General features: G+C 46.4%; 1 protein-coding gene across 1 annotated transcript; it reads left to right on the top strand.

Moving 5' to 3' along the window:
- Window positions 1–17,486: 17,486 nt before the first annotated feature.
- On the top strand, window positions 17,487–25,956 carry LOC109752413 (probable apyrase 1). Its single transcript, XM_020311312.4, has 9 exons — window positions 17,487–18,229; window positions 19,774–19,902; window positions 19,984–20,040; window positions 20,182–20,274; window positions 20,445–20,650; window positions 23,024–23,118; window positions 23,620–23,837; window positions 25,231–25,420; window positions 25,507–25,956. Exons 1-9 carry the CDS (start codon window positions 17,873–17,875, stop codon window positions 25,617–25,619), a joined length of 1,458 nt encoding a protein of 485 aa, XP_020166901.1. The 5' UTR covers window positions 17,487–17,872; the 3' UTR covers window positions 25,620–25,956.
- Window positions 25,957–26,095: the final 139 nt, after the last annotated feature.

Here is a 26,095-nt window from a genome sequence, read left to right as displayed (position 1 = left end):
TCTAGTTTATCCTCCGTCATAGTTTCCATTGTGCCTAGCGAAGCCCTACGGAGATTGTTCTTCACCAACACCGTCACCACGCCGTCGTGCTGCCAGAACTCATCTACTACTTCGCCCCTCTTGCTGGATCAAGAAGGCGAGGACGTCGTCGAGTTGAACGTGTGCTGAACGCGGAGGTACCATACGTTCGGTACTTGATCTACATCAACCGCGTTCATAAACGCTTCCGCTTAGCGATCTTCAAGGGTATGAATATGTTCTCCCCCTCTTGTAGCTATGCATCTCCATGGATAGATCTTGCGTGTGCGTAGAATTTTTTTGTTTTTCCATGCAACGTTTCCCAACATACGCTTCCGCTTTCGGTCTACAAGGGTATGTAGACACACTCCCCCCTCGTACCTATGTAGATCCTAGATTAGATCTTGGGTGTTTCGTAGGATTTTTTATTTTCATGCTTCGTTCCTCATCATTTGCATGTGGTATTGACTTCATCAATGGATATGACATCTCTAGGTCCGCGTGCATCTTGCATAGCTTTGCGTATCCATGCTACACAAAATTCAAAATTTATGTGAAATAAGCTTTGTATATGTTTGAACTCCTCGTAGAACCTTGGCTTCTTGGCTTGGGCTATGGCACCACTATTCTCAATAGTGACCATTGGCTCAAGTGCACTTGAAACCATACTGAAAGTGCAAGTGGCACTTATACTATATTTTGGTGTGATGACAATATGGTTAGTTGAACTAATATCGGTTGCTTAAGTTTATCTCAGGATATTGGTTCTAAGTGCCCACGATGGAGATGTGCGACCCCCACATTTCTAAAAGGGCAAAGGTGTGGTCTTTCGACGCTTCGAAGGTTTTAGTTTTGGTTTGCTTCGAGTCGTAGGAAAGACCGCACTATTAAGAGGGCTTTGTGTCGATGAAAGTCGTGTGGGAATGCCATTGCCGAGCCTTACTCTCTTATCCTTCCCACTCCGACCACCTAAAGAACCTAGTGTGTGTGCTGTGGTACTCAGAAAGCTTGCAACAGAAAGTTACTAGGTACCCCGTGCGCATGGGGTCCTTTGACCCCCGTGCGCACGGGGTACTGCGTAACTCTCTGAGTACCCCGTGCGCACGGGGTCTTTTGACCCCCGTGCGCACGGGGTCTTTTGACCCCCGTGCGCACGGGGTCTTCTGACCCCCGTGCGCACGGGCTGGTGTGATAGTCTCTGAGTACCCCGTGCGCACGGGGCTGACTTAGCCCGTGCGCACGGGGTCCAACGGGCAGAAATCCCCACCAGCTCAAGAACACTATATATAGGGCCTTCTTCCACCTCCAACCCTCAACCCTAATGTCTTGTTGAGCTCCACCATTGCTACACCCCATTTTGCTCAATACTCTCAATCCCTCCACCCAAACTTGTTGAAACTTTGGGGATTGGGAGAGCAAGACCCGATCTACAACTTGACCAAACCAAATCGCGTTTCCCGCAACATTTCTTCCCCATTGACTTGTTACTCTTGGAGCTTGGGCTCCTAGGCGGTTAGAGGTTCCTCCGGAAGCTTCCTTGCTTGTGGTGTGCTCCGGAGAAGTTTGTAAAGGTGTGGTGGTCGCCTTCAAGACCAACCCCGAGTGGTTCAAGGCTCATCCGTTGGGGGTGACTTGAAGGAGAATACGGTGAGCCTTCGGTGGCGTTCCGCAAGCTTTGGCTCCGGCACCGCTCCAAACGGAGAGTAGCTCTTCCCCAAGGAAGGGTGAACTTCGGGTTAAAATCCGCATCCTCGTCTCACTTGTGGTTAATCCTTTCCCACACCTTACTTTGTGGTTGTTTGCTTGTTGGCTTGCTAATTAGTTTGTTGCCTAGCATATTTATCTTGGAGCTTTCTTGTCATATAGGTTGCATTCACCTAGTTGCATATCTAGTGAACTCTTTTATCCGCTAAGCCTTAAAACGACAAGAAAGATTAAAATTTGTAGTCTCCTATTCACCCCCCCTCTAGTCGACCGTATCGATCCTTTCAATTGGTATCAGAGCCTCGTGCTCTAATATAAGGTTTTTCAACCTTAGAGGATATGGTCGATCTAGGGAATGAGGGAGGTGGCACACCCGTTGCGGAGGATGGTCAAAACCAACCCCCCGCCACGGCCGAGGCACTTGGTGCTCCTGTCGTTGCTCCCGCCGCTCCTACTAACCCGAGTGTCCCCTTGACCGCGGCCGATCTTCTTTCAATGTTTGCGGACCTCAAAGTCTCTATGTTGAAAGAGGTTCGGGCCTCGGTCAAGGAGGAAATTGATGCTCGCTTAAAGCCATCAACGTCCGCATCAAACTCGTTTGATCCAAATGAGGTTCATGATGCGGATGACTCGATGGAACCTCTTGCTTCTCCGGCTCGTACTCAAGTTCCCAAGTACAATGTCGTGGAACCCTTTTACTCTCCTCAACCCTTGCAACATCCCCGCATTAATCCTGTTGGGCCTCCGCCCCCTTTGAAAGCTAATGCATTTGCTAAGTGGAAGCTAGATATGGAGTCTCACATGCGCAGTGCTTCAACTCAATTGTGGTGGATTGTGGTCAATGGATTCAACCCCAAGGACCCAATGAATCTCACTCCAAGGGAAGCAGTTGACGACCAACTCAATGTTACCGCACACAACATGCTTCGCACCGCTGTGACTGAAGACTATAGTGACTCCATTGCTCTTATCAAAACCGCAAAGGAAATTTGGGATTGCCTTGAGGAGGCTCTTGAAGGAGATGAAGCAATTCGAAGATCTCGGTTGGCTTTGCTCAAGCAAGAAGTCAATCTCTTTGTGAGGAATGAGGGTGAGTCCGCAGAAGAGGTTTACCGAAGGTTGAAGTCCCTTGTGCTCAACTTGAGAACCTTTGGGTGCACTTGGGCAAATGATGATTTCATCAAGGACAAGTTCATCGATGCTATGGTTCTCACGGAACATACCATGGTCATGATGGTTCATCAACGTCTGGACTATCACAAGTTGCCCGCGGCTCAAGTTGTTTCCACCTTCTCTACCCATGTTCTTTTGGAAACCAAGTCCAAGAAAACATTTGCAATAGCTCAAGAAACCAAGAACTCCAATCTTGCTTTGAAGGCCAAGAAAGTCATAAGCCAACCATCAAGGGAGGAAGAAGTGAGTGAAGAGATATGTGAGGAGGATAATGACACCTCGTGCCCGGCAAATGATTTTGCAGAAGACTTGGCTCTCTTAGTTAAGAAGTACTCCGGGACCATGGCAAACAAAGGAAAAAATCTTCAAGGAAGATCTTTTGGAAGAAGGAAATGCTACAGTTGTGATAGCCCAAGACACTTTGTTCATGATTGTCCGTAGGAGAGACGTGAAGACAAGTCCGAAAAGCTTGTGCTTAAGAAGAAGAAGTTCACCAAGTTTGCAAAGAGGAAGGATGACAAGGCTCTTGTTCATGAAGAATACATGTCTGGAGATGAAGATGACGGTGTTGATGATCAAGTGGGCATGGCCGCCTTTGCCATGCATGCCACTACCTCCTCCTCCACCACCGACCTCTTCGACTCTCCAAATGAGGACAAGCCGTTCACTCATCGGTGCCTCATGGCCAAAGAGGTAAAAACAAAGTCCAAATCCAAGAAACCTGACAACTACACTCCCAATGTCTCATGTGAGATAGTGGAGGATGAGTGTGAGGAGGGTGTGGATAATGATGAGGAATCCTTAATGGCTTTCATGAAAACTCTTCATGGTGAAGCTCGTGCTCGTTTTGGCGATCTCCTTAAGTCACTTGCCGAACGCGATGACTTTATTGAGAACGTTGAAAACCTCCTTATAGAGGAAAAAGAGAGAGTTGATCTCCTCGAGCACGAACTTAATGAAGAGAGTGTCATGAGAGCATCACTTGAGGAAGTCTTATCTGCTCATCAAATTGACTTTGTTAAAACCAACGATGCTTTGCAACTTGCTCTTGAGAACAAAGATGCTCTTAATGTTAGAGTTGAGAAGCTTCTAGTTGACCATACAAGACTTGTTGAGGAGCATGAGTTCCTTGTGATTAGTTCCAAGGTTGTCAAAGGTGACCTCATTGCCCTCACCGAGTCTTATGCCCAACTAAAAGCTACAACCATTAAGGCTCTCACTTCCGTACCTCATATAGATTTAAATGATGATGCTTGTACGGCTAACTTTGTTCATGATTGCACCTCCCTTCAAGAGGAGAATAAGAAGTTGAAAGCCCAAATTGAGAAAGGGCTTGTATCATGCATACAAGGGGAGAAAAACCTAAACGACCTCTTGAGCAACCAAAAGGAGTGTGTTGCCAAGGAGGCAGTTGGGTTTAATCCCGCATCTAAGAGTGGTAAGAAAAAGAAGAAGAACAAGAACAAGAAGATCGGTTCGACTCCTTCCCCTCCCCAAAAGGTAGTGTTTGTGCAAGAAGGGCACAAGGAGAAGGAGAAGGAAACGAAGGGTGTTGGGAATGGAAAGGTCATTAGGGACAAGGCCATTCCCAAGAATTTTGCCGGCAAGAACAATCCATCATATGTTCTCATGAGAGCAGATGATGGCTATACCTTTGCAAAATTTGTTGGAACTAACTATGATGATTATGCTTGGATTATTTGGGTTCCCAAGACCCTTGTTGCTAACTCACCAGGACCCATTGCAAAATGGGTACCTATAACCAAAGCTTGCTTATTGTAGGACTATGTCTTCGGTGGAACTCAATGGATGATCGACAGTGGATGCACCAATCATATGACCGGAGAAAGGGAGATGCTTGTGGAGTTCGTTGATTCACTCAAGGCCTCTTCGAACATCTCCTTTGGTGACAATAGCAAGGGCAAGGTATTGGGATTGGGCAAGGTGGTAATCTCTAATGATTCATCTCTTTCAAATGTCATGCTTGTCCAATCCCTTCACTACAATTTACTTTCAACTATTCAATTGGCTCGTGCCGGATATGATTCACATTTTGGTGAATTCCATGTGACCGTCTTTAAGAGAAGCAATCTCAAAGTGGTCTTCGTTGGGCATGTTGAAGACAACCTTTACGTGGTTGATTTCTTGAAAGAGAAAACTCATCTTGCAACATGCCTAATGGCCAAGGCCGACGTGGGGTGGCTATGGCACCATAGGCTAGCCCACGTGGGCATGAGAAATTTACAAGCTCTCTTAAAGGGGGAGCACATTCTTGGACTAACCAATGTGTCTTTTGCCAAAGATCATCCTTGTAGTGCTTGCATTGCCGCAAAGCTTCATGAAAAAGCTCATAAAGTGAAGACTATCATCACCACCTTGAGGCCCCTTGAGCTTATCCATTTGGATCTATTTGGGCCTCCAACATATGATAGTTTGGGAGGGAGGAGGTATTGCCTTGTCATTGTTGATGACTTCACAAGATATACTTGGGTGTCCTTTCTCAAGACTAAAGATGAAACTCAAGAAACCTTCATCAACTTTGCCAAAGAAGCTCAACATCAACATAACTGTGAGATCAAGGCAATCCGAAGTGACAATGGCACCGAGTTCAAAAACTATACAATGGATGAATTCTTGAGTGAAGAGGGGATAAAGCACCAATATGCCACACCATATACTCCCCAACAAAATGGTGTTGCGGAGAGGAAGAATAGGACTCTTATTGAGATGGCTAGGACCATGCTTGATGAGTACAAATCACCATACAAACTTTGGGCAGAAGCCATCAACACCGCGTGCCATGCTTCAAACCGGCTTTATCTTCGCAAGCTCAAGAACAAGACCCCTTATGAGCTCCTAATCGGGAGAAAGCCCAACGTCAAATACATTCGGGTATTCGGTTGTAAGTGTTTCATTTTAAACAAAAAATCCCGGTTAGCTAAATTTGAGTCTAGAACTTACGAGGGCATATTTGTTGGACATGCATCAAACTCTCATGCTTACCGAGTTCTCAATAAATCCACCGGGTGCATTGAGGAAACGGTAAATGTGGAGTTTGATGAAGATAACGGCTCCCGTATGGAGCAAATTGTTCCTAGTGTTGTAGGTGATGAGGCTCCTTCACAAGCTATAAGGACAATGGGGATAGGTCACATTCTTCCACAAGAAACACCCCATGTCCAAGTAGAAGAAGAAGGAGTAAGAGCCCCTCTTGAGGATTTTCCACAAGGGAAGTCATCACCGACACCACTTGTACAAGATGCTTCGGGAAATAATGAACCTATCCAAGAACAAGATCAAGTCCCTCATATTCCTGAGCAAGATCAAGAGCAAACTCTTCCAAATAATGAAGAACCAATCGTTGAGGCTCAAGATCAAGCTCAAGGTCATGATCAAGATCAAGATCAACCCCAACCACAAGTGTCTTCATCGTCATCACTTCCTACTGAGCAAGAACTTGTGATTGCAAAGAGAAGAGTGTCTTCAAGGCTAAAACAATCCCAAGGGCAAGCTTCTTCATCAAGTCCAAAACCAAGTGAAGAAGAGCTTGATCGCAAGGAGCAAAAAGTGGCCGCCAAGCTAAAACATCTTCAACACCTCACCGAGAACATCTACGGAAGCATAAAAAAGGGGGTAACTACTCGTAGACGTTTGGCAAACTTTTGTGAACATCACTCGTTTGTCTCTTGTGTTGAGCCCCTTAAGGTGGAAGATGCACTTGACGATCCGGATTGGATAGATGCCATGCATGAAGAACTCAATAACTTCACCCGCAACAAAGTGTGGACCCTTGTAGAAAGACCCAAGGAATTTCATAATGTCATTGGAACAAAGTGGATTTTCAAGAACAAACAAGATGAACATGGACAAGTAATAAGGAACAAGGCAAGGTTAGTGGCACAAGGTTTCACCCAAGTTGAAGGTTTGGACTTTGGTGAAACTTTTGCCCCCGTTGCCTGTATCGAATCCATTCGCATCTTGCTTGCTTATGCCTCTCATCATGATTTCAAATTATATCAAATGGATGTTAAGAGCGCATTTCTTAATGGTCCTCTTAAGGAGTTGGTGTATGTCAAGCAACCTCTCAGTTTTGAAGACCCCGATCATCCCTCTCACGTTTATGAACTCCATAAGGCACTCTATGGACTCAAACAAGCACCTCGTGCTTGGTATGATCACCTTATGGCGTTCCTAGGCGAGAAGGGGTTCCAGATTGGGGTAATAGATTCCACTCTCTTTACGAAGAGGGTAAAAGGAGAGTTGTTTGTCTGCCAAATATATGTTGATGATATTATCTTTGGGTCCACTAACCATGCTATTAACGTTGAGTTTGAGAATCTTATGACTAAGGAATTTGCGATGAGCATGATGGGAGAGTTGAAGTTCTTTCTCAGTTTTCAAGTGAAGCAATTGAGAGGCGGAACCTTCAACAATCAATCTCGTTATATCCAAGACATGCTCAAGATATTCAAAATGCAAGATGTCAAGCCAATGAAGACACCCATGCCCACAAATGGTCAACTTCATCTTGATCCAAATGGTAAAGAAGTGGATCAAAAGGTATATCGCTCTATGATCGGTTCCTTGCTTTACCTTTGTGCATCTAGGCCAGATATTATGTTGAGTGTGTGTATGTGTGCAAGATTTCAATCCGCTCCTAAGGAGAGCCACTATTCGGCAGTGAAAAGGATCCTTCGATATTTGGTTCATACCCCAAACTTGGGCCTTTGGTATCCCAAGGGATCATCATTTGAGTTAATGGGTTACTCGGATTCGGATTGGGCCGGAGACAAGGTTGATCGCAAGTCCACTTCCGGTTCATGTCAATTCCTAGGGAGGTCGTTGGTAAGTTGGTCTTCAAAGAAGCAAAATTGTATATCTCTCTCCACAGCCGAACCCGAGTACATTGCTGCCGGAAGTTGTTGTGCTCAATTATTATGGATGAGGCAAACTTTGATGGATTATGGTGTCAAATGTGACAAAGTGCCTCTTTGGTGTGACAATGAAAGTGCCATCAAGATCGCCGAGAATCCGGTTCAACATAGCAAGACCAAGCATATTGAGATTCGCCATCATTTCATTAGGGATCATGTGGCCAAGGGAAACATTGAGTTACTCCATGTCAACACCGAGAATCAACTAGCCGACATCTTCACCAAGCCCCTTGAAGAAGCAAGATTCCGTGAGTTAAGGCATGAGCTAAATATCGTGGATATTAGTAACTTGGGATGAAATTCTTGCTCATACACACATACTCATGTATTATCTTGCTTAGATGTAGGCACATGTCTAGGGGGAGCTAGCTCAACTCATGAGCTATCTTATCCTAGAAGTGCATAAAACAAACACAATCTTTCACATAAGCCACTTTAGGTGGTACTTGTGCTTCAAAGATGAGTATTGGTCTTGGGCCCAAGGTTCATATCTTCGCGGTGCCATACCAAGTAAACTCAAACATGGTGGCCTCGGCCACCGCCCTCTCTTGAGGGTTGTGTCCGTGTTTGTTTCGCGTGTGTGGTGTGTTGTTTTTCGTGTCTTTTCTCTCTTTTCGTGTCTCGCTTCTCTTTTGGTACAAGTGCTCCACATATGCCCTTCTCGTAGTGATAGGACTTTCCTCGCGGCGTATTCAGAAATATAGACCGAGTGTTTTGTGAAGTAGGGGTAAGAGTCTACACTCAGCCCTGTATTCAAAAATTCACTCATGTCAAAGTTCCTGAATACCCCGTGCCCACGGGCTCTGTACCGTGCGCACGGGGCCCACGTGCCCACGGGCTCTGTACCGTGCGCACGGGGTTTGCGGTTTCTGGCCCTAAAGAGGTGGGGCGTGGGGGGGCTCGGGTTCATTCCCACCCATTCGCCCCCTCCACTCCCTAGGAAACCTCCAGCGCCGCCGCCGTCGCCTCCGCTCGCCGGAGCTCCTCCGGGCTTCGTCGGGCTTCTTCCTCCGTGGATCTGCTTCAGATGGGTTCCTCCTCCGGTTGGTCCTGTCCTCTTGATTTCTCTCCATTAGTTCCTATCTAGTTTATAGCTTTAGGGTTTCCTCCATAGTTTCGTTTGGCCTAGACTTTTGTTTAGACAGAATTCGATGTGCATAGGTCCTTTGGTCTCTCTGCTCCACCCACTCCCGGATTTAGATCTGGAAGTGGCTGCCGCTGGGAGACCCCCGTGTCCACGGCGTGTTTGACCCCGTGCGCATGGGGCACCGTGTCCACGGTCCTGTACCGTGCGCACGGGACCTCCGTACCCACGGGGTCTAAACTCCCGTGCGCACGGGCTATCCAGGAACTTTTTGCCTGGATTCTGTCTAACTCCTTGCCATCCATCTTGCACTTGTACTCATTTTTGTTGCGTGCTTTGTGTTGTTGGGTGTTTGCGTGTGTTTCAGACTCCGCTGACAAGAGGTCTGAGCTTCGTCGCAAGCGTGCAAAAGGAGGATCAAAGGACTCCACTATTGCTCGTCGTCAGCCGTCTGAAGGCATGGGTCAGGGGTCTAGGTCAGGTCAGGGCCGTGTTCGCTGTGCTGCCTCAAAGCGGCCCGTTGTTGAGACCTCTGATAATTCTAAGGAAGATTATGACTCGCAAGATGATGCTTACTATGACAACCCCAATGTTGATGATGAGATAGAAGAAGAGGATGATCGTGTTGAGGAAGATGAAGAAGAGGAAGAGGTGTCTAGTCCCGAGCAAGCCATTCCGGGTGGGCGTGACCTCCGGAATATGCCTCTTGCCAAGTGGACCAAGCCAGAGATCTGGGCTGAGAGACAGAGCCATCCTTATGCAGCTGCCACTGGTATGGGAGTGGATCCTCGCTTCAAGAACGAGTTTCAGCAAAAGGTCTATCATGAGCTTCTTATGACCAAGTCAAAGAAGTTTGCTCCTCACAAGCAAGTCAACACTGAGAGTTTGCGCGACAATGATCATCTGTATCCCGGTGTGTACTCCGCTCTTGGCAGATTGGGTCTTATTCCGTTTGTCACCTTCAACCATCCCTATAATGAAGATCTAGTGATGCAGTTCTTTGCCACTCTGTTTTCCCCAATGACTCTGCTCGCACCCTCACTTGGATGTCTGGAACGCATCGGTGCTCGGCTCCTATGGCAAAATTCTCTAAGATCATTCCCTGCCCATTTATGGATGCAGAGGCTGTTTCTGATGAGTTTGGCATTGTTAGGGAAAGTGGGCAGCGCACTAAGGATGAGATTGCCTTTGCTTACAAACAAGAGAAGTCGTTTGTCACTGGGTCAATCAAAGATCTCTTGCCCCTCTATGACACCATGCGCCATATCCTGAGGTATACCCTCACTCCAAAGGCCGGGGATTCCCATAACATTCGGAGCGCCATGCTAGATGTCTTTGTGTATCTTCATCAGAAGAAGAAAGTGGATGTTCTGGATTTCATGTACTATGAGCTTCGTCGGTGTGTGCAAGAGAACAAGTCCTTGATCTATGCTCCATTCATACAGGCTTTGATTGAGACCGTATGTCCTACAAAGTACATTGCCTCTTTCAAGACCTCTATTCCTAAGCGCAACTCCAACTGGACCCCGGCTGCTCCTGCTTCTTATGTGCCTATCAAGAAGGGGCGCAACCCTAGGCCTGAGGATCGTGCCACTTATACTCCAGGCATGTCCTCTACTGCACGGATCCCTCGTGGTAAGGCCAAGTCTGTTGGTTCTGAGGCCATCTTTGCCAGGGGAGAGAAGAAGTCTCTGTTCAAGACCTTGAGCAACATGTTCAAGATGTGCCAGTCGATTCAGCGTCGTTAGATCAAGGAAATCAACAAGGAGAAGCTTGTTCGGCATGAGCAGAAGGCAACAAGGGCTGCTACTGGTGAGGAGGTCGGTCCAGGTTCAGAGGACAACGACAGTGAGTCCACTGCTCGATCTTTCCCGATGGCCGGGTGGCGTTTTGATGATGATGATGATGCCTCGAGTGCTCCTCCTCTTGTCTAGTGGGTCTGGGTGTCGCCATTAGTCTCCTTTTTGTTGTCTTGATGACAAAGGGGGAGAAGTGGTGAGTGGTGTGTTCGTGGGGTGTTTTGTGTGTGCGTTGAGATCTCAAGCCTCGTGTTTCTTGCTGTTGGTTGGTTTTAGTTGGCTTGATATACTCTTATTTACTTTCCGTTTGTGTGGTTGTGTGAGCCTCTCAGTTATGGTTGTGAGACTCTAGCTTTATCATTTGACCTATTGCAAATTATCTCCTTATGCTTATATTGGGTCTCACATTATTTGCTCACCACTCTTTGTCATGAGATCTAGGCACCGTTATAGGTTTATTTTGGTTAATCTCATGACTTATCTATAGTGATCTTGGTAGAGCCTCCTATGTGTGTACTAGATGCACTCTTGTTTTTGGGCTCACATATAGGGGGAGCTATCATGATCATTATCTGTCCCATGGCTTTTTATCTGTTTATCCTCTATGCCATGATCTAACCACGTTGTCATCAATGCACCAAAAAGGGGGAGATTGAAAGTGCAAGTGGCACTTATACTATATTTTGGTGTGATGACAATGTGGTTAGTTGAACTAATATCGGTTGCTTAAGTTTATCTCAGGATATTGGTTCTAAGTGCCCACGATGGAGATGTGCGACCCCCTCATTTCTAAAAGGGCAAAGGTGTGGTCTTTCGACGCTTCGAAGGTTTTAGTTTTGGTTTGCTTCGAGTCGTAGGAAAGACCGCACTATTAAGAGGGGTTTGTGTGGATGAAAGTCGTGTGGGAATGCCATTGCCGAGCCTTACTCTCTTATCCTTCCCACTCCGACCACCTAAAGAACCTAGTGTGTGTGTTGTGGTACTCAGAAAGCTTGCAACAGAAAGTTACTGGGTACCCCGTGCGCACGGGGTCCTTTGACCCCCGTGCGCACGGGGTACTGCGTAACTCTCTGAGTACCCCATGCGCACGGGGTCTTTTGACCCCCGTGCGCACGGGGTACTGCGTAACTCTGTGAGTACCCCGTGCGCACGGGGTCTTCTGACCCCCGTGCGCACGGGGTGGTGTGATAGTCTCTGAGTACCCCGTGCGCACGGGACTGACTTAGCCCGTGCGCACGGGGTCCAACGGGCAGAAATCCCCACCAGCTCAAGAACACTATATATAGGGCCTTCTTCCACCTCCAACCCTCAACCCTAATGTCTTGTTGAGCTCCACCATTGCTACACCCCATTTTGCTCAATACTCTCAATCCCTCCACCCAAACTTGTTGAAACTTTGGGGATTGGGAGAGCAAGACCCGATCTACAACTTGACCAAACCAAATCGCGTTCCCCACAACATTTCTTCCCCATTGACTTGTTACTCTTGGAGCTTGGGCTCCTAGGCGGTTAGAGGTTCCTCCGGAAGCTTCCTTGCTTGTGGTGTGCTCCGGAGAAGTTTGTAAAGGTGTGGTGGTCGCCTTCAAGACCAACCCCGAGTGGTTCGAGGCTCATCCGTTGGGGGTGACTCAAAGGAGAATACGGTGAGCCTTCGGTGTCGTTCCGCAAGCTTTGGCTCCGGCACCGCTCCAAACGGAGAGTAGCCCTTCCCCAAGGAAGGGTGAACTTCGGGTTAAAATCCGCGTCCTCGTCTCACTTGTGGTTAATCCTTTCCCGCACCTTACTTTGTGGTTGTTTGCTTGTTGGCTTGCTAATTAGTTTGTTGCCTAGCATATTTATCTTAGAGCTTGCTTGTCATATAGGTTGCATTCACCTAGTTGCATATCTAGTGAACTCTTTTATCCGCTAAGCCTTAAAAACGACAAGAAAGATTAAAATTTGTAGTCTCCTATTCACCCCCCCTCTAGTCGACCGTATCGATCCTTTCACATACCAAGCTTGGTGATGAACTTCTTGTTCCAAACACCCTCCATTGCCACATCTAAAGTGGCAATATACTCAGTCTTTGTTGTAAAAACCTCCATAGTTTTCTTCTTGGAACGATTCCAACTTACTTTGCCATCGTTTTGTGTATTCATAAAACTTTGTTTGAGATCAAAAATCGTCTGAATCAATGGTGAAGATTGCATCAATGTAACTATTTACCATGATCGTGCATTAGTGTAACACTTTCCAGTGAAGTTTTTCATCATGTCCTGTTATGAGAAATATGTCCTTAGAACTTTCTCAAGTACTTAAGGATATTCTTCGCTCTAGTCCACTTGATCAACACCTTGATCATATTGGTATCTTGCTCGTAACACTTAGAGCATATGATCTATCTGGTTGTGTACATACCATGGCTTATATGATAAATCCATACACAAATGTATATAGAATATCACTCATGTGTTCTTGCTCATCAGTCCTCTTAGAATACCGAGTCTTGCTCAAAACATTTCATGTGACCTCGAAAATAACACTTCTTGGAATATACTTAACCTTTTAGTATATTTTCAATATTTCCATGTGACCTCGGCAAGAACACTTCTTGGCGTTTTCATACTAAACCTACTAGTATTCTATTAATATGTATTTTGGCTTAGCATTATTAGGTGCCTCGGTCTATCAACATAGATCATTGTACCCCAATATGTATGTTTCTAGCCCAAGTTCTTCATCAAAAACTATCTTCAATGAAGTTCTAATTCGTGTCGAGAAATTCATTTTATTTTCAATCAACATTATGTCATCCATATAAAGTATTAGAAATGTTATTGAGCTCCCACTTACTTTCTGGCAAACACAAGCATCTTCGCCATTCTTGATGAAGTCAAACTTTTTGACTGTTTTATCGAAACAAAGATTCTAACTCCTTTATGATTGCTTTTTACTCCATGAAGTTTGCATAACGTATAACATCCTTAGGATCGTCAAACCCTCGGGTTGTATCATGTATACATCCTCGATTAAATTTTCGTTGAGGAAATCCATTTTGACAGCCATCTGCCACATCTAATAATCGAAATGCGCAACAATTTCTAGAATAACCTGAACTGAGTTAAGCATCGCTATGGCGAGACGATCTCGTCATAGTCAACTCCTTGAACTTGTCAATAATACTTTGCAACAAGTCGAGCTTTATGGTTCTAAACAATTTCATCCGCGTATCATTATAGATCCATTTATGTTCGTAATGTTGAGAGTCTACCAAGTTTCAAACTTGATTGTGTATATGGGGGAAATCAAGCAAAAATCAGATTACCAGTAGTTATGGAGAACCGAGCGAAAACCATCATAACCGCTGAGCGGCACATATAAGATACCCCCCACACCACTCCAAAGAGGGCTTCGTCAAGACAGCACACATGCGACATCGTCATCGTTCCTCCCCTAGAGGTGTCCTCGTCATCCCTAAACCCCGAGCAAACGACTTCGACTTCGTCGTAGGCGATTGTCGACCCAACCCACACTATAGTGGCCATGTGGAGATGTATAAAGATCTACGCCAGACTCAGGCACTGCGACTAGACAGTGTAGCTCCGACTCTGAGGGAGAACTACGAAGGAGAACTAGGCATGAGTGGCATCGGGGAAGATCATCGAACAAACCACCTATTACCCATCATCATACGCCACCAGGTCCCATCACTACAGCTTCAACTTTACAACAACAAACCAGCCGAGACGATCCCCACGGACACGACGGAGAAAAGCCAGCCTCAACCATAGCCACGTCTCTGATTCAAGTGCTCACTAAGAGCTTCCTATGCAAGGAGAGTCAACCAATGTAGTACTAGTATTTTTCTAAGTGCATTTTCTGGTTAAACCATGAAAATAGTGAATCCTTATGTCTTTATGCATGCACTCCTAGTCATGTAATCAAATGTCTTATCTGGACATCATATAAATTTGTTTTCTTATACTGAATTCATGAATCGAAGCTATCAAGTTCATAAATCTGAGTCATTACATCCACGAATCGGAATCCTCCGAATCACGAATCAGTTACCTGATTCACGAATAGAGATGTATACCCCCAGCGTACTCGATTCGTAGGTACGCCCTTGATCGAATCGCGAATCCTGAACCCAGCAAACCGCGAATCGGGTAACTATGATCCAATGGGGGGATTTGATTATTTGCCACCACTTTCTTTGCTCTTTGATAATTTGCCATCCCTTACTTTGTAATTGATCTAGTGACACTCTTTTGTTTGGACTTTGATCTTTTGCCACTTTTCAACACAAAAACAAACTTTGTAAATAATAGACAGCATAAGTGAACAAAATAGAGGACTATTATGCCCTTGTACCTGTTTGACCCAAACATAAGGATGAACTCGTGCTCCACTGATCCTCTCTACTGCTCCTCACCGGCCCTGCTGCTCCTCGCTGGCTCTTGCTGCTCCTCGCTGGCTCTTGCTGCTCCTCGTCGGCCTTGCTGCCCTGCTGCTGCCGGCCACCTCCTGCACCTTATACCCCGCCATCACTGGCCCAACTACTACGGTCTCTCCTTCCCCTGCTGCCGTGCTGCTCCTCTTCAAATTTTGGTCAAAAATTTCTCAAACTAGTTGAAATGAATTGAACCGTTGATCCGAATTTTGACAGCAATCAGGCTCAATTTGGACAGCATTTTGGCTGTTGTTTGGCTTTTCAACAATTTTGTGCACATAATATCCAAATTCAAACATATATTTCCAGATGCATATATTCATATACCATGACACAATATGAAGAGGACATAGCAAAATAAAGCATTTAACATGTCCATACATCATATCTCCATATCTCATCCACCATAAGGCAATAGTAGCTCCCCCACGCCTGCGCCAGCAACCGCAGCTCGCCGCCGCCCGCCGTTGCTAGCCCATGCTTGCTTGCACCGGCGGAGCTCGCCGTCGCCTCGCTTATGCCTGCGCTCTCGTAACTCGCCGCCGGTGCTCGTCCAAGTCTGCACGAGCGGGGACAGCTCGTCCTCGGCTCGCTGATGCCTGCGTGAGCCGCCGCAGCTCGCCGCCCAGGCCCTGCGCAAGCAACCGCAGCTCGGCCTCACCTGCGTGCTGGCGGAGCTCGCGGCATGCTAGAGAGGTGCGCCAGCGACTTCGTGTCCCTAACACCAGTGAACATGCAGTAGCGAGGGCGGTAATGAACAACATCAGCAGTGAAGTCATGGCGGCATCGACTCGAGGCCCTTTTGGTGGCTGTGAGGAGATGGACGCGTGCGCAGGTGCTGAAAATGGAGAATGCAAGTAACCTGTAAGTCATGTTTGATGTAATCATTTACTTGTTCTTGGTTTCAAATTTGGAAATTACGTTAAGAATAGGATGCCACGTTTAGTTTCACGGCCTAGGTCAACTGAGCAACAATACAAGAAAGGAATGCCACAAATTTCAGTCTACCCGTTCTGCTGCACTTGTTGTAGCTTGTTCAAGGACAGGAAAAGGAGCCATCATCATGATAGTTTAGATATTTCTATAGAACAAGATGAGACATATATAAGCTTCAGGCATCTAATTCTTGACTTCCAGAAAAGTAAACCAAACATCTAACGTGGTGACTGGTTAAATGCATGTTAACCACCATACTGAACTAGTACTGTAGCATCTAGAAATTAAGAGATTCAGAAAATTCGCTAGTACATTTTGCCTGAATCTAATGTGGTTCCAATGGCATGTAGGATAACATGACATCATGCTAACTGAACTATGCAGAATAGAATTTACATACTCTCAATTTTCCCTAGTATACTTCGACTAACTGTAAGTTGTCTCTGATGTGCAGGTTAACACAAGTAATGACAGATCAATGCGCAGGGAATCGGCGGCGCACTTGCAAGCAATCGACAAGCAAAATCAGCCCCACAATGCACAGGTAGAAGAGCCGGTGGATCTTGGGGAGGAGGGGGCTTGGAGAACCCGTGAGCAAAATCAGCCCCATAATGCCAAAAACCCGTCACCCATCTCCGGTTCAGCCATTATTACCTAGTTCATCTTAAATTTGTGGTCTACCATCAACAATCAATCGAACCACAATAAAATCTCTAGCAGCAAGCAACACTAAAATAGCAGTAAAAAAGCAACAGCAGCAAGCATCACCACGCAGCATGGCAGCGGTGCACAAGCAACAACAACTTGGGCAGCATCAACGGTTCAGAATTGGGAGCAGCAGCAAAAGCAACGCTAGCGGCGGGCGGCGGCCGAGACCGAGCCCGACTCGCCTAACCCTAGGGACGGGACAGAGGGGGCGGGAGAGAGGGCCTCACCTTCCTAGCCGGGATCCAGCCGCCGTTGAGGACCACCAGGTCCGCCGTCGTTGAGCCACCCCGCGTAAGTCGCCGTTGCCACCGTCTTGCGGGCGAGAGAAAGGGAACAAGGGCGAGCGAACCATAACGAGATCTCCAGTTCGTTCGTGGTCAATCCTGGGAGAGGGGTATTTTCGACTTTTCTTGTGGGACCCAGTCGACAGAGGGCAAAATAACAAAGTTTCATGTAACTGGTGTCATTAGATCAATTACAAGGTAAGGGATGGCAAATTATAAAAGAGCAAAGAAAGTGGTGGCAAATAATCAAATTCCCCGATCCAATGGCCGAGGCTGAACCCAAGTGCAGAAACAACATCCACTGGCTGACAGTGAACCATCGGATCTGACAGCCTCAATCTCAGCCGTTGGATGCCGTGCTCTGGGCCCTCGTCGTATTTCCGGTCACGGCTTCACCGGTAAACCAAACTAACCACACCGGGTTTTCCCCTCCCCTCTCCTCGCTCCCCTCTCCAATCGAGCCCAGCGAATTCATCACCCAAGTCACCAGTTCGCCCCCCCTCCGATCTCAATGCCGCCCCGGGGTCAAACCCAGCGGTCGCTGTGAGCCGCGGCGGAGAGATCCCGCGCGCCAATTGGCGTCGCCCACCCCCACCTCACCCAGACCCCGTGCAAGGCCGCGCGCGGCCTCCCCGTCCGACGCCCTGGAGCCGTCGCAGCAGGAGGCGCTGAAGCCTTCCCCGACCAACGGCCGCATTCGCTACCGCTCGCCCTCCGCGGCCGATCTGCTCCCCGTCGATGACCTCACCGTTGGCCCCTCCGCCGCCGATGCCGCTGCGGCTACTGCGGCAGCCGCCAGGATGCGCCGCTTCTCGGCCGCCGGCGCGCGCCAGCAGCAGGGGGAGGCCGTCTCCGACCGCCTGCACCGCTACCGCGGGGTGCTGATGGTGGTGCTCTCGCCGGTGCTCCTCGTCTCCTTCGTGCTCCTCCTCATGCCGCGCTCCCCGGCCTCCGTCACCGGCGGGGCCTCCGGCGTGCTCGTCGCCACTGGAGGCAGGAGGTGGGGACCCCAGGCCGTCGGCGGAGTTGGTGACGGATCGAACAGGTACGCGGTGATATTTGACGCCGGAAGCTCCGGGAGCCGCGTGCACGTGTACTGCTTCGACGAGAGCCTGGATCTTGTTCCTATAGGGAATGCGATCGAGCTGTTCAAGCAGGTGACTTTTTGTGATTTTTTTTTGGCTCTACTTTATCTTTAATAACGAAATGTGCTGGCGTTGTTGGTTGGATCTGCTCTTGTTGTGATCTTATGCGAGAGCTTTCGTTGGGATGGTTGTTTCTGGGTTGATGTTTGGAATGAGATTGTTCCATTCCTGCAAAACATGCACATGCGAGAGCAAACAGAATCAACTTACTGTATACAAATAGCCAGTGCATACTATTGAGTTGAGTGGTGAATTGTGACACTTGATGCAGATATTGCTGTATGGCAGCACTGAGTAGATCATTGGACCCATGAACGTACTATCTTGTACCCCCACAATTAGAAAAAATATTGTACAATTGAATTCGATATATACATTGGTGGTTTGTTGTAAAGTCATTTACAATAAATAGCGCCAGTGATGCTAGTTGCATGAATGCATTTGACATGCTTGGGTGGCACACTCATCAGTTCATGAAAAGTTGACAACCAATCCATCTCCTTTGTCGTGGCTATGAAGGAAATTTGAGCCCTTTGACTTATGATTGGCTCATGTTTGTGGGAGCATAGATGTACTACCGGCTGTTTGTATTTGATATCTACCCAATAAACTCAATAACCTGGTCCAGTTTGTTTATCTAAAGCAATCAATTATTTCGTAGTTGTCAACCTTATGGATGGTCATGTCTATTATTCTTCTGCAGTCGCCTGAACCATGGAATGCTGCATATATATCAAGCAGAACTAGCTGGTATTTCCTGAAATATTTGAAAAATGCATGTTCTACCTGCCTTTTACCCGAATGATATTCTAGAAACAATATATATGAATTTGTTAAACTGTAGAACCATTCAGTTGCAAATTGAAAAAAACTGCTATGAAGTACGGGCAATCTTGCCCTTTTATCAGTTATAGAACCCAGGTTGGTCGTCAGTCAATCAATCTAAGGCGTTTGTGCTGAGTTATTTATACTGGAGAAAAACTTACTTCGAACTTAAAACATTATTTATTGATTATCATTGTCAAAGCTACGGCCTGTTCTTGGCCAGAGAAGTATGCAGCGCTAGCTTACTACTTTGGTAAGGCTTGTCAGCACTGGATTTATGCATCAAGTTCATTAGGATTTTGATGGACCTTGCAGAGAAAGATGCTTGTTTCTTCCTAGGCACAAAATGATTTGACAATCTATGAAACTTCAAACGTAAAATGTAGTAATTGATTATCATTGTCCAAGATACATCCTGTTCTTGGCAAGACAAGTATGCAGCACTAGCTTACTACCTTGGTAAGGCTTATCTTCACTTCTCGAAAATGCACTAGCTTGCTACCTTGGTAAGGCTTATCTTCACTCGAAAATGTTTATGCGTCAAATTCAGTAGGAGTTTCATGGATATTGAGAGAGAAAGATGCTTTTTTTTCCTAGACATAAAATGATCTGACAATCCACGAATGCTCATGCCACTCTGTAATATACTTGAATATAAAAGAAGAATTTTCCACGGAAAAAAGAGAGGGGAAAATACAATTTATCTGATGCTCATCCCTTTTTCATTTCAGAAAAAACCAGGCTTGAGTTCTTATGCCAAGGATCCTCAGGAGGCTGCCGAGTCACTTGTTTCTCTTCTTGAGGAAGCTGAAAAAGTAGTTCCTGTAGAATTGCGTGAGCAAACACCTGTCAGGGTTGGGGTGAGTAATGGCTTTTTCGCTATCTACAGACTTTCATAAAGGGTTTTCTGGTGATTTTTTAATTGTTGAACCCTTATGCAGGCCACCGCAGGTCTCAGAGCATTAGGAGCTGAAAGGTCTGAAGAAATTTTGCAAGCGGCAAGTATTCTCCTTGTATTAATCCAGCAATAGCGTGTCTTGTATCTGTCATTCTATCAAGATTGGATTATATCATGTTTCATCATAGTATCATTTTATATTCTTAATTAATATGTCGCTTGGATTATTCTTGATTACCAGGTTAGGGATCTCCTTCGTGACAAGAGTTCCTTCAAATCCCAACCAGATTGGGTCTCTGTTCTAGACGGATCTCAGGAAGGTGCATTCGCGTGGGTACGATAGATGCAGTCCCAATTTGTGTATGCACTCCAAAAAAAAATGTTTAGTCTCGATGGAAGTAAAGAAAAACTTACCATTTGTTGCTCTTTTGTAACCTTTACCATTAAGAAACAACATGAATGTTTTCTTATATATCAACTTGGATGTTTCTTTGGCTTTTATAGGTTACCATCAACTATCTGTTGGAGAAATTGGGAAAGCCTTACTCACACACTGTTGGAGTGGTTGACTTAGGTGGTGGTTCTGTCCAAATGGCTTATGCTATCTCAGAAAAGGATGCAGCAAAGGCTCCTCAAGTTTCAGATGGCGAAGATTCATATGTGAAGAAGCTGGTACTTAAGGGAACAACATATTATCTTTATGTTCACAGGTATGCATCAAATAAATGGTTTTAGCCCAAACTTCAAATGTCCAAAGATCATTGAACGTTTTTGTTGTATTATTTTTGTGACCACGATACTACACCAGTTATATCTAGAACCTGTTATTAGTGGTGTAAATTTTGTGGAATCAATCTTTATGCTGCGTAGTTATGATTCCTCCAGTAAGAATGACCTACAAATACTTTGGATTTGGAGTTTGGACTCTTAGGTTATACATAATTGTCCTTTAGATGTTGGTACCAGACAGTGACACAGGTAAGGTGCATGTTTGGGCTGACCCAGTGGCCCATCTTATTATTTTACTCCATCCGTTGCATTAGTAGAAGTGAACTATAGTTGAGTGGAAACTACTCAATCTGTTGTGGTTCACCGCCTGCATGTCCCAGTCAATCTTGCAGAGTTGCGACCAACCCTGCCATCTGCCCCATCCTCAAAGATGTTAAGGCCTTGTAAGGGCATCTCCAACGGCAACCCGCAAATTTCCTCCTGCATCCGTCCGCGGACAGGGGGGACCAGTCTGCAGACATGGATGCGGGAGGACGTCATCCAACGCTAGCCGCATACATTTCAAACTCTTTTTTAACAAACCGGATGAAATTCGTGCAAACAAAGCCGTATTTCATGTAAACATGACGGATTTCATATAAACACGTCCGGATTTCATATAAACATGACGGATTTCATTACATTTACATCAAAGCGGTGCTAGTCCTGCTCTAGAGGTATAATTAATACCTGATCTAAATGGTCGCTGGTGCCCGTTCCTCGTGTCCGGCCATGAGCCCCGAGAACTGAAGCTTCACCGTCTCCAGTTCTGCCTCGGCGCCCTCCAGCTCCGCCTCCGGAGGCCCGGGAAGTGAAGCTGCCCGCCTCCACATTGCCGCCAAGCGACTAATCGTCCGAAGATGTTGAGCCCACCAAGCTTGGTGTCGATGGGAGGGGAGGAGCGGTGGCCTTCTTGGGACACGAGCGGCGGCGACCTACCGTGCACTATTCTTCCTCGCTGTCGGCGGCGTTCGCGGACGTGCCGGCTTCGTGGTCGTCGCGGCGGGGCGCAGACTTGGTGATGTCCTCCTCGTCATTGGTCTCGCCGAACACCACCTCGCTCGCGTCGTTGCTCTCCTTGTAGGCAGACGCCACCCTCTGGCAGTACCACCACTGGGCGAGGCGGATCTTGCGGGCGGAGCGGTAGGACTCCAGCAGCGCCTCCTGCTCCGCCAGGTCCGCGTCCGGCGCGACATCCCTGCCGGCGGCGAGCTGCTCCTCCGCCTGCATGTGCTCCTGCAGGAGGTGGTGGTTGTAGGCGGTGTCGGCCTGCGCCTCCCGGAACTGCTCCTCCCGCACCATGTCCATGTAATGGACACGGGCCTCGCCGATGGTCATGGTGCAATGCACCGGCAAGGTTGACGCGGAGGAGGGTGGCGCCGGTTCGTCGTCGGCAGCGTCCTCCATTGGGACGCCGTCGTCCTCCCGCTGCCTGCTGGCCAGCCAGCCGGTAGCAATAGTGGCCATCTCCTTCTTTTGGTCCGAAGTCAGCCCGTCACACAGAGCTTTGGCGGGGGAGGGATCCATGGTGGGAGTGGTGCGGAGAGGGGTCGGAGGCAGATGACTGCGGCTATGGCCGGGGCATCGGTTTATATACCAATGGTGGGCGGCAGAGGGACGGACGGGTGGCGCCAGAGGAGATGCCTCGGCAACCGTGTGCCATCAATGTGGGTGGTAGACGGACGGACGGGCGGCGGTCGTGTCGTTTGAACGCGCGGCAATCGCTTGCACCGGGAAGCGGAGCGGCCGGCGCGCCGCTTCAATGCCGGCGCTAGTCCGCTCTGGCCGGGCATGAATGCGGGCGCTGACGCTCTGGAGTGGCGCTGACCAAAGATGCGCGCGGGTGGGGGTGGGGGGTGGGGGTGGGGTTTTGGGTGGGCCAGGGCGGTCAGAAGAGGGCTTGGGAGCGGTCCGGACTCCCGCAAAGCCCCCCACGTTTGTCTCCAGTTTGCGGGAGAAATTGCGTCCGGACCGCCCCACGGACAGATACAGGCCCGCGTTGGATGGCTTCTGCTGTCCGGACAGCGCGGTCCGGACGCATGCCGGAGGTTTGCGGGTTGGCGTTGGAGATGCCCTAATGTTACTTTAAATTGTTTAGTTTGAACAGGATAATGAAATTTAGTATCCTGTAATGTTTTGTCATGGAGGTCGCACCATTTGTCCTTCAACCCATTCTGCTTGTCACCACTCTCATATAGAACATATCGTTTACTGCATTGTGATCATCGACTATTTGAACAGATATCACAGTATTTCTTTTCCATCTAAATAAGATGGGTATGTACCATTCACATAAGTGCCATTATTTTCTGCAGTTATTTGCATTACGGTTTGCTGGCGGCTAGAGCAGAGATCTTAAAAGCTGGTGAAAACAGTGATTACAGCAACTGCATGTTGGATGGATATCATGGTATGTCCGCTTGGTTTTGCTTTATCTTCCGAGCCCAACACCCATATGTTTAAAACTGATTCATCTTTTCCTTGTTATTACCTTTCTAGAACTTAAAATGAACTTCATGCGAATATACTGAAATTGTGGCAGCATCTTAACGACGGATGCCAATTTTAAAACTAAGGTGTTTTTCTTTTTCATGAACATTGTTCTATCCTATGCAAGGTTTTGTACCTTATTCCGTAATAAGCAACACTATATTTTCATCATGTGGAAATTTGCATGCAGTCAAGTTTTAATAAATATTTACATTATGCTGTATAATGGAGGCATTAATAAAAGCATGTTTGCTATACTATCCTATTATGCTCAGTAGGCAGAGTCTTTAGTGTGTATGCATGTTCCAGTTTTCCCATCCCCTTGAATTCAACGTGCTAATTGCTCATGTCGCATTTTACCCTTATGATTCTGTATGACAGTGATGGGTTTTAATTGCAATTTTTTTACGTTGAATTGTAGGGAAATACCAATATGGGGATGATACATTTGAGGCCTCAGGTTCATCATCTGGTGCTACTTATTCCAAGTGCAGGGCTGTTGCAGTCAGAGCTCTTAAAGTTGATGAACCGGCATGCACTCACATGAAATGCACATTTGGTGGCGTGTGGAATGGTGGTGGTGGAGATGGACAGAAAAATCTATTTGTAGCATCATTTTTCTATGATAGGGCTGCCCAGGTAAGTCCTTTTGAGTTTTGACAGAATTTTTTTCTCGGGCAAATGGGCTATTTGTCATGCCTCCATTGGATTGATGAAACCAAGCAGTCCCACACTCAGCAAATGTTTCTATTCTTAGATAAAGGATATTTCAGCACCAAACATCCATCAGAGCCTTCATGTTCCAGTTCGCTCCAGGCTATCCTCTGTAGTTCCTTTGACTCACTCTCCAGTCTCCAGTCTTTCAGTATAGCGGGTGATCTGAAGCCACAACAGGTCATTGCAAATTCAGCACCACCATAGCAGGTCTCGGCCATCTAAGTAGTCTAGTCTAACCAGACAATTCCCTGAAAAAGAACTGCACTACTTAGTTTCTATACAAACCATTATGCTGCAGCACAAACGATATTTAGCACACACTGATTATTCTCACTTAACCGCCACCGAGACATTCAAAATCTTGACCAATACTGTGATGCCAACAAATTGAGAGTTGAAACCCCAATAGTCTTGAACCACGACACGTTTGAAGAAACGGTGCACCGTCTCAGGTTCATTACAATAAGTTATATTTTATCGTGTACATTTTGCACCTTGCTTAGTTTATCTGTGGCAGCAGTTTTTTGTTTTGTTTTGCCAACAGCCGTTAAAAGATCAGAATAAATGGTGGAATGCACGATTGCCAAATGACAGGAGTTGGGGTATATTGACCATACGGCCCAAAGTTTGACAGCCTACAAAGAACTCAGACCCTACACCCTAGCATTCTCATCAAAGTTCCAAAACATGCAGTTAGGTTCCTCAGTAAAAGACTGAATCTTTAACAGTTCAAACCTGAGGTTCAAGGAGCAATAATCAAAACATCTTCCGAAAACCAAATTCAGATTGATCCACCAGAGACATGGGCTAGAGAGAACCATCCTGCTCATGAGAAATAATGAATGGATCCCAACATTGCATTGCTAAACTGCAGCTCCTAAACCAGTTACCATCCCGGAAGTGAACATTGCCACCATTGCCAACCTGCCATCTAAAACCCTTTGTTGCTAGTTGCTACTCCCTCCGTCCCAAAATAAGTGTCTCAACTTTGTACTATCTTGTACTAAGGTTGAGACACTTATTTTGGGACGGAGGGAGTACATGACAATCCATATGATCCTCTACCGTTACCAACCTGCCCTAAAGCCCTTGTTTGTTGAAATCAAACAGTTCTCCAAAAAATATTTACCACCCAGGTAGCCAACAGGCAATCATGCAGATATCTAAATCCTGTATGTCAGGAATCCCTAAACCATCAGTCTTTCCTCTGCCATAAATTGACGTCTAAACTTTTCTGATTGTTCTGATGCTGGTTTCTGTTGACTTGCTTGCTCTTGTCACGTACACATTTAATTATATCTCATTGTCTCATCAGGCTGGTTTTGTAAACCCTAAGGCAGCAGTTGCTAAGGTTAAACCATCAGACTTTGAAGAAGCTGCACGACGTGTTTGTAAATTGAATGTGAAGGAGGCACATGCCACCTACCCTGATGTTTCGGAGGAAGACATTCCATTCCTTTGCATGGATCTTGTTTACCAGCACACATTACTTGTGGATGGATTTGGTATGACTTAGTGCGAAGGACAAAATTCGCAATAACTTAGAAGCTTTCGACATATTTCTTATTTTTTTCCGCCCGTATTCTTTCAGGTGTGGACCCCTACCAAGATATTACGTTAGTAAAGAAGGTGCGTTATGGCAATTCGTTTGTGGAAGCAGCATGGCCCCTTGGTAGTGCCATTGAGGTTGCATCTTCATCATAGGCAGAAACAGCTTGGAAGTAACTTATCAAAAAGAACCACCCAGCATATAGTTTTGGCTTAGCTTATCAATCTGGAATAGCGAGTTCAGATTCTAGGTTTGATGTTAGGATTTTGCCTTTGATTCACCATTTGTTCTCCATCTTCCATTCTATTTATTTAGCCTTTAAATACATTGACGTATACATGAGGAATATAGCTTGGAGTTGTCCCGTGCGGCCATTTGAACGTCTATTTTTTTGTACTAACGAAAGCCAGATCAGAAACTTTGTAATCCTTTTAGACTCTGATGCAGATGCATAAATCTGCACTATTCAATCTAGTTTCTGTTTAGTGAGTAGTTTCATAATATCTTATGCTCTTTTGTACAACTCGGTTGACTTACTGTTGTTTGTTTGTGTGTAAGAATATGATCGTTCCCTCTTTTCTATAGATTTTCTTTTTCCATGCGAACCAAATCCTCTTTTGAATTATATAGT

Source organism: Aegilops tauschii, chromosome 4 (genome assembly GCF_002575655.3).
Source record: "Aegilops tauschii subsp. strangulata cultivar AL8/78 chromosome 4, Aet v6.0, whole genome shotgun sequence".
NCBI classification, from domain to species: Eukaryota; Viridiplantae; Streptophyta; class Magnoliopsida; order Poales; family Poaceae; genus Aegilops; species Aegilops tauschii.
This window is presented reverse-complemented; position numbering and strand designations above follow the sequence as displayed.

Bases quoted from the DNA above. Each gene is read 5' to 3' on its own strand.
- LOC109752413 (XM_020311312.4), top strand. From the start codon at position 17,873: ATGCGCCGCTTCTCGGCCGCCGGCGCGCGCCAGCAGCAGGGGGAGGCC. The intron at 18,230-19,773 runs GTGACTTTTTGT...TTTTCATTTCAG, and splicing joins CGATCGAGCTGTTCAAGCAG to AAAAAACCAGGCTTGAGTTC. The intron at 20,651-23,023 runs GTATGCATCAAA...TATTTTCTGCAG, and splicing joins TATTATCTTTATGTTCACAG to TTATTTGCATTACGGTTTGC.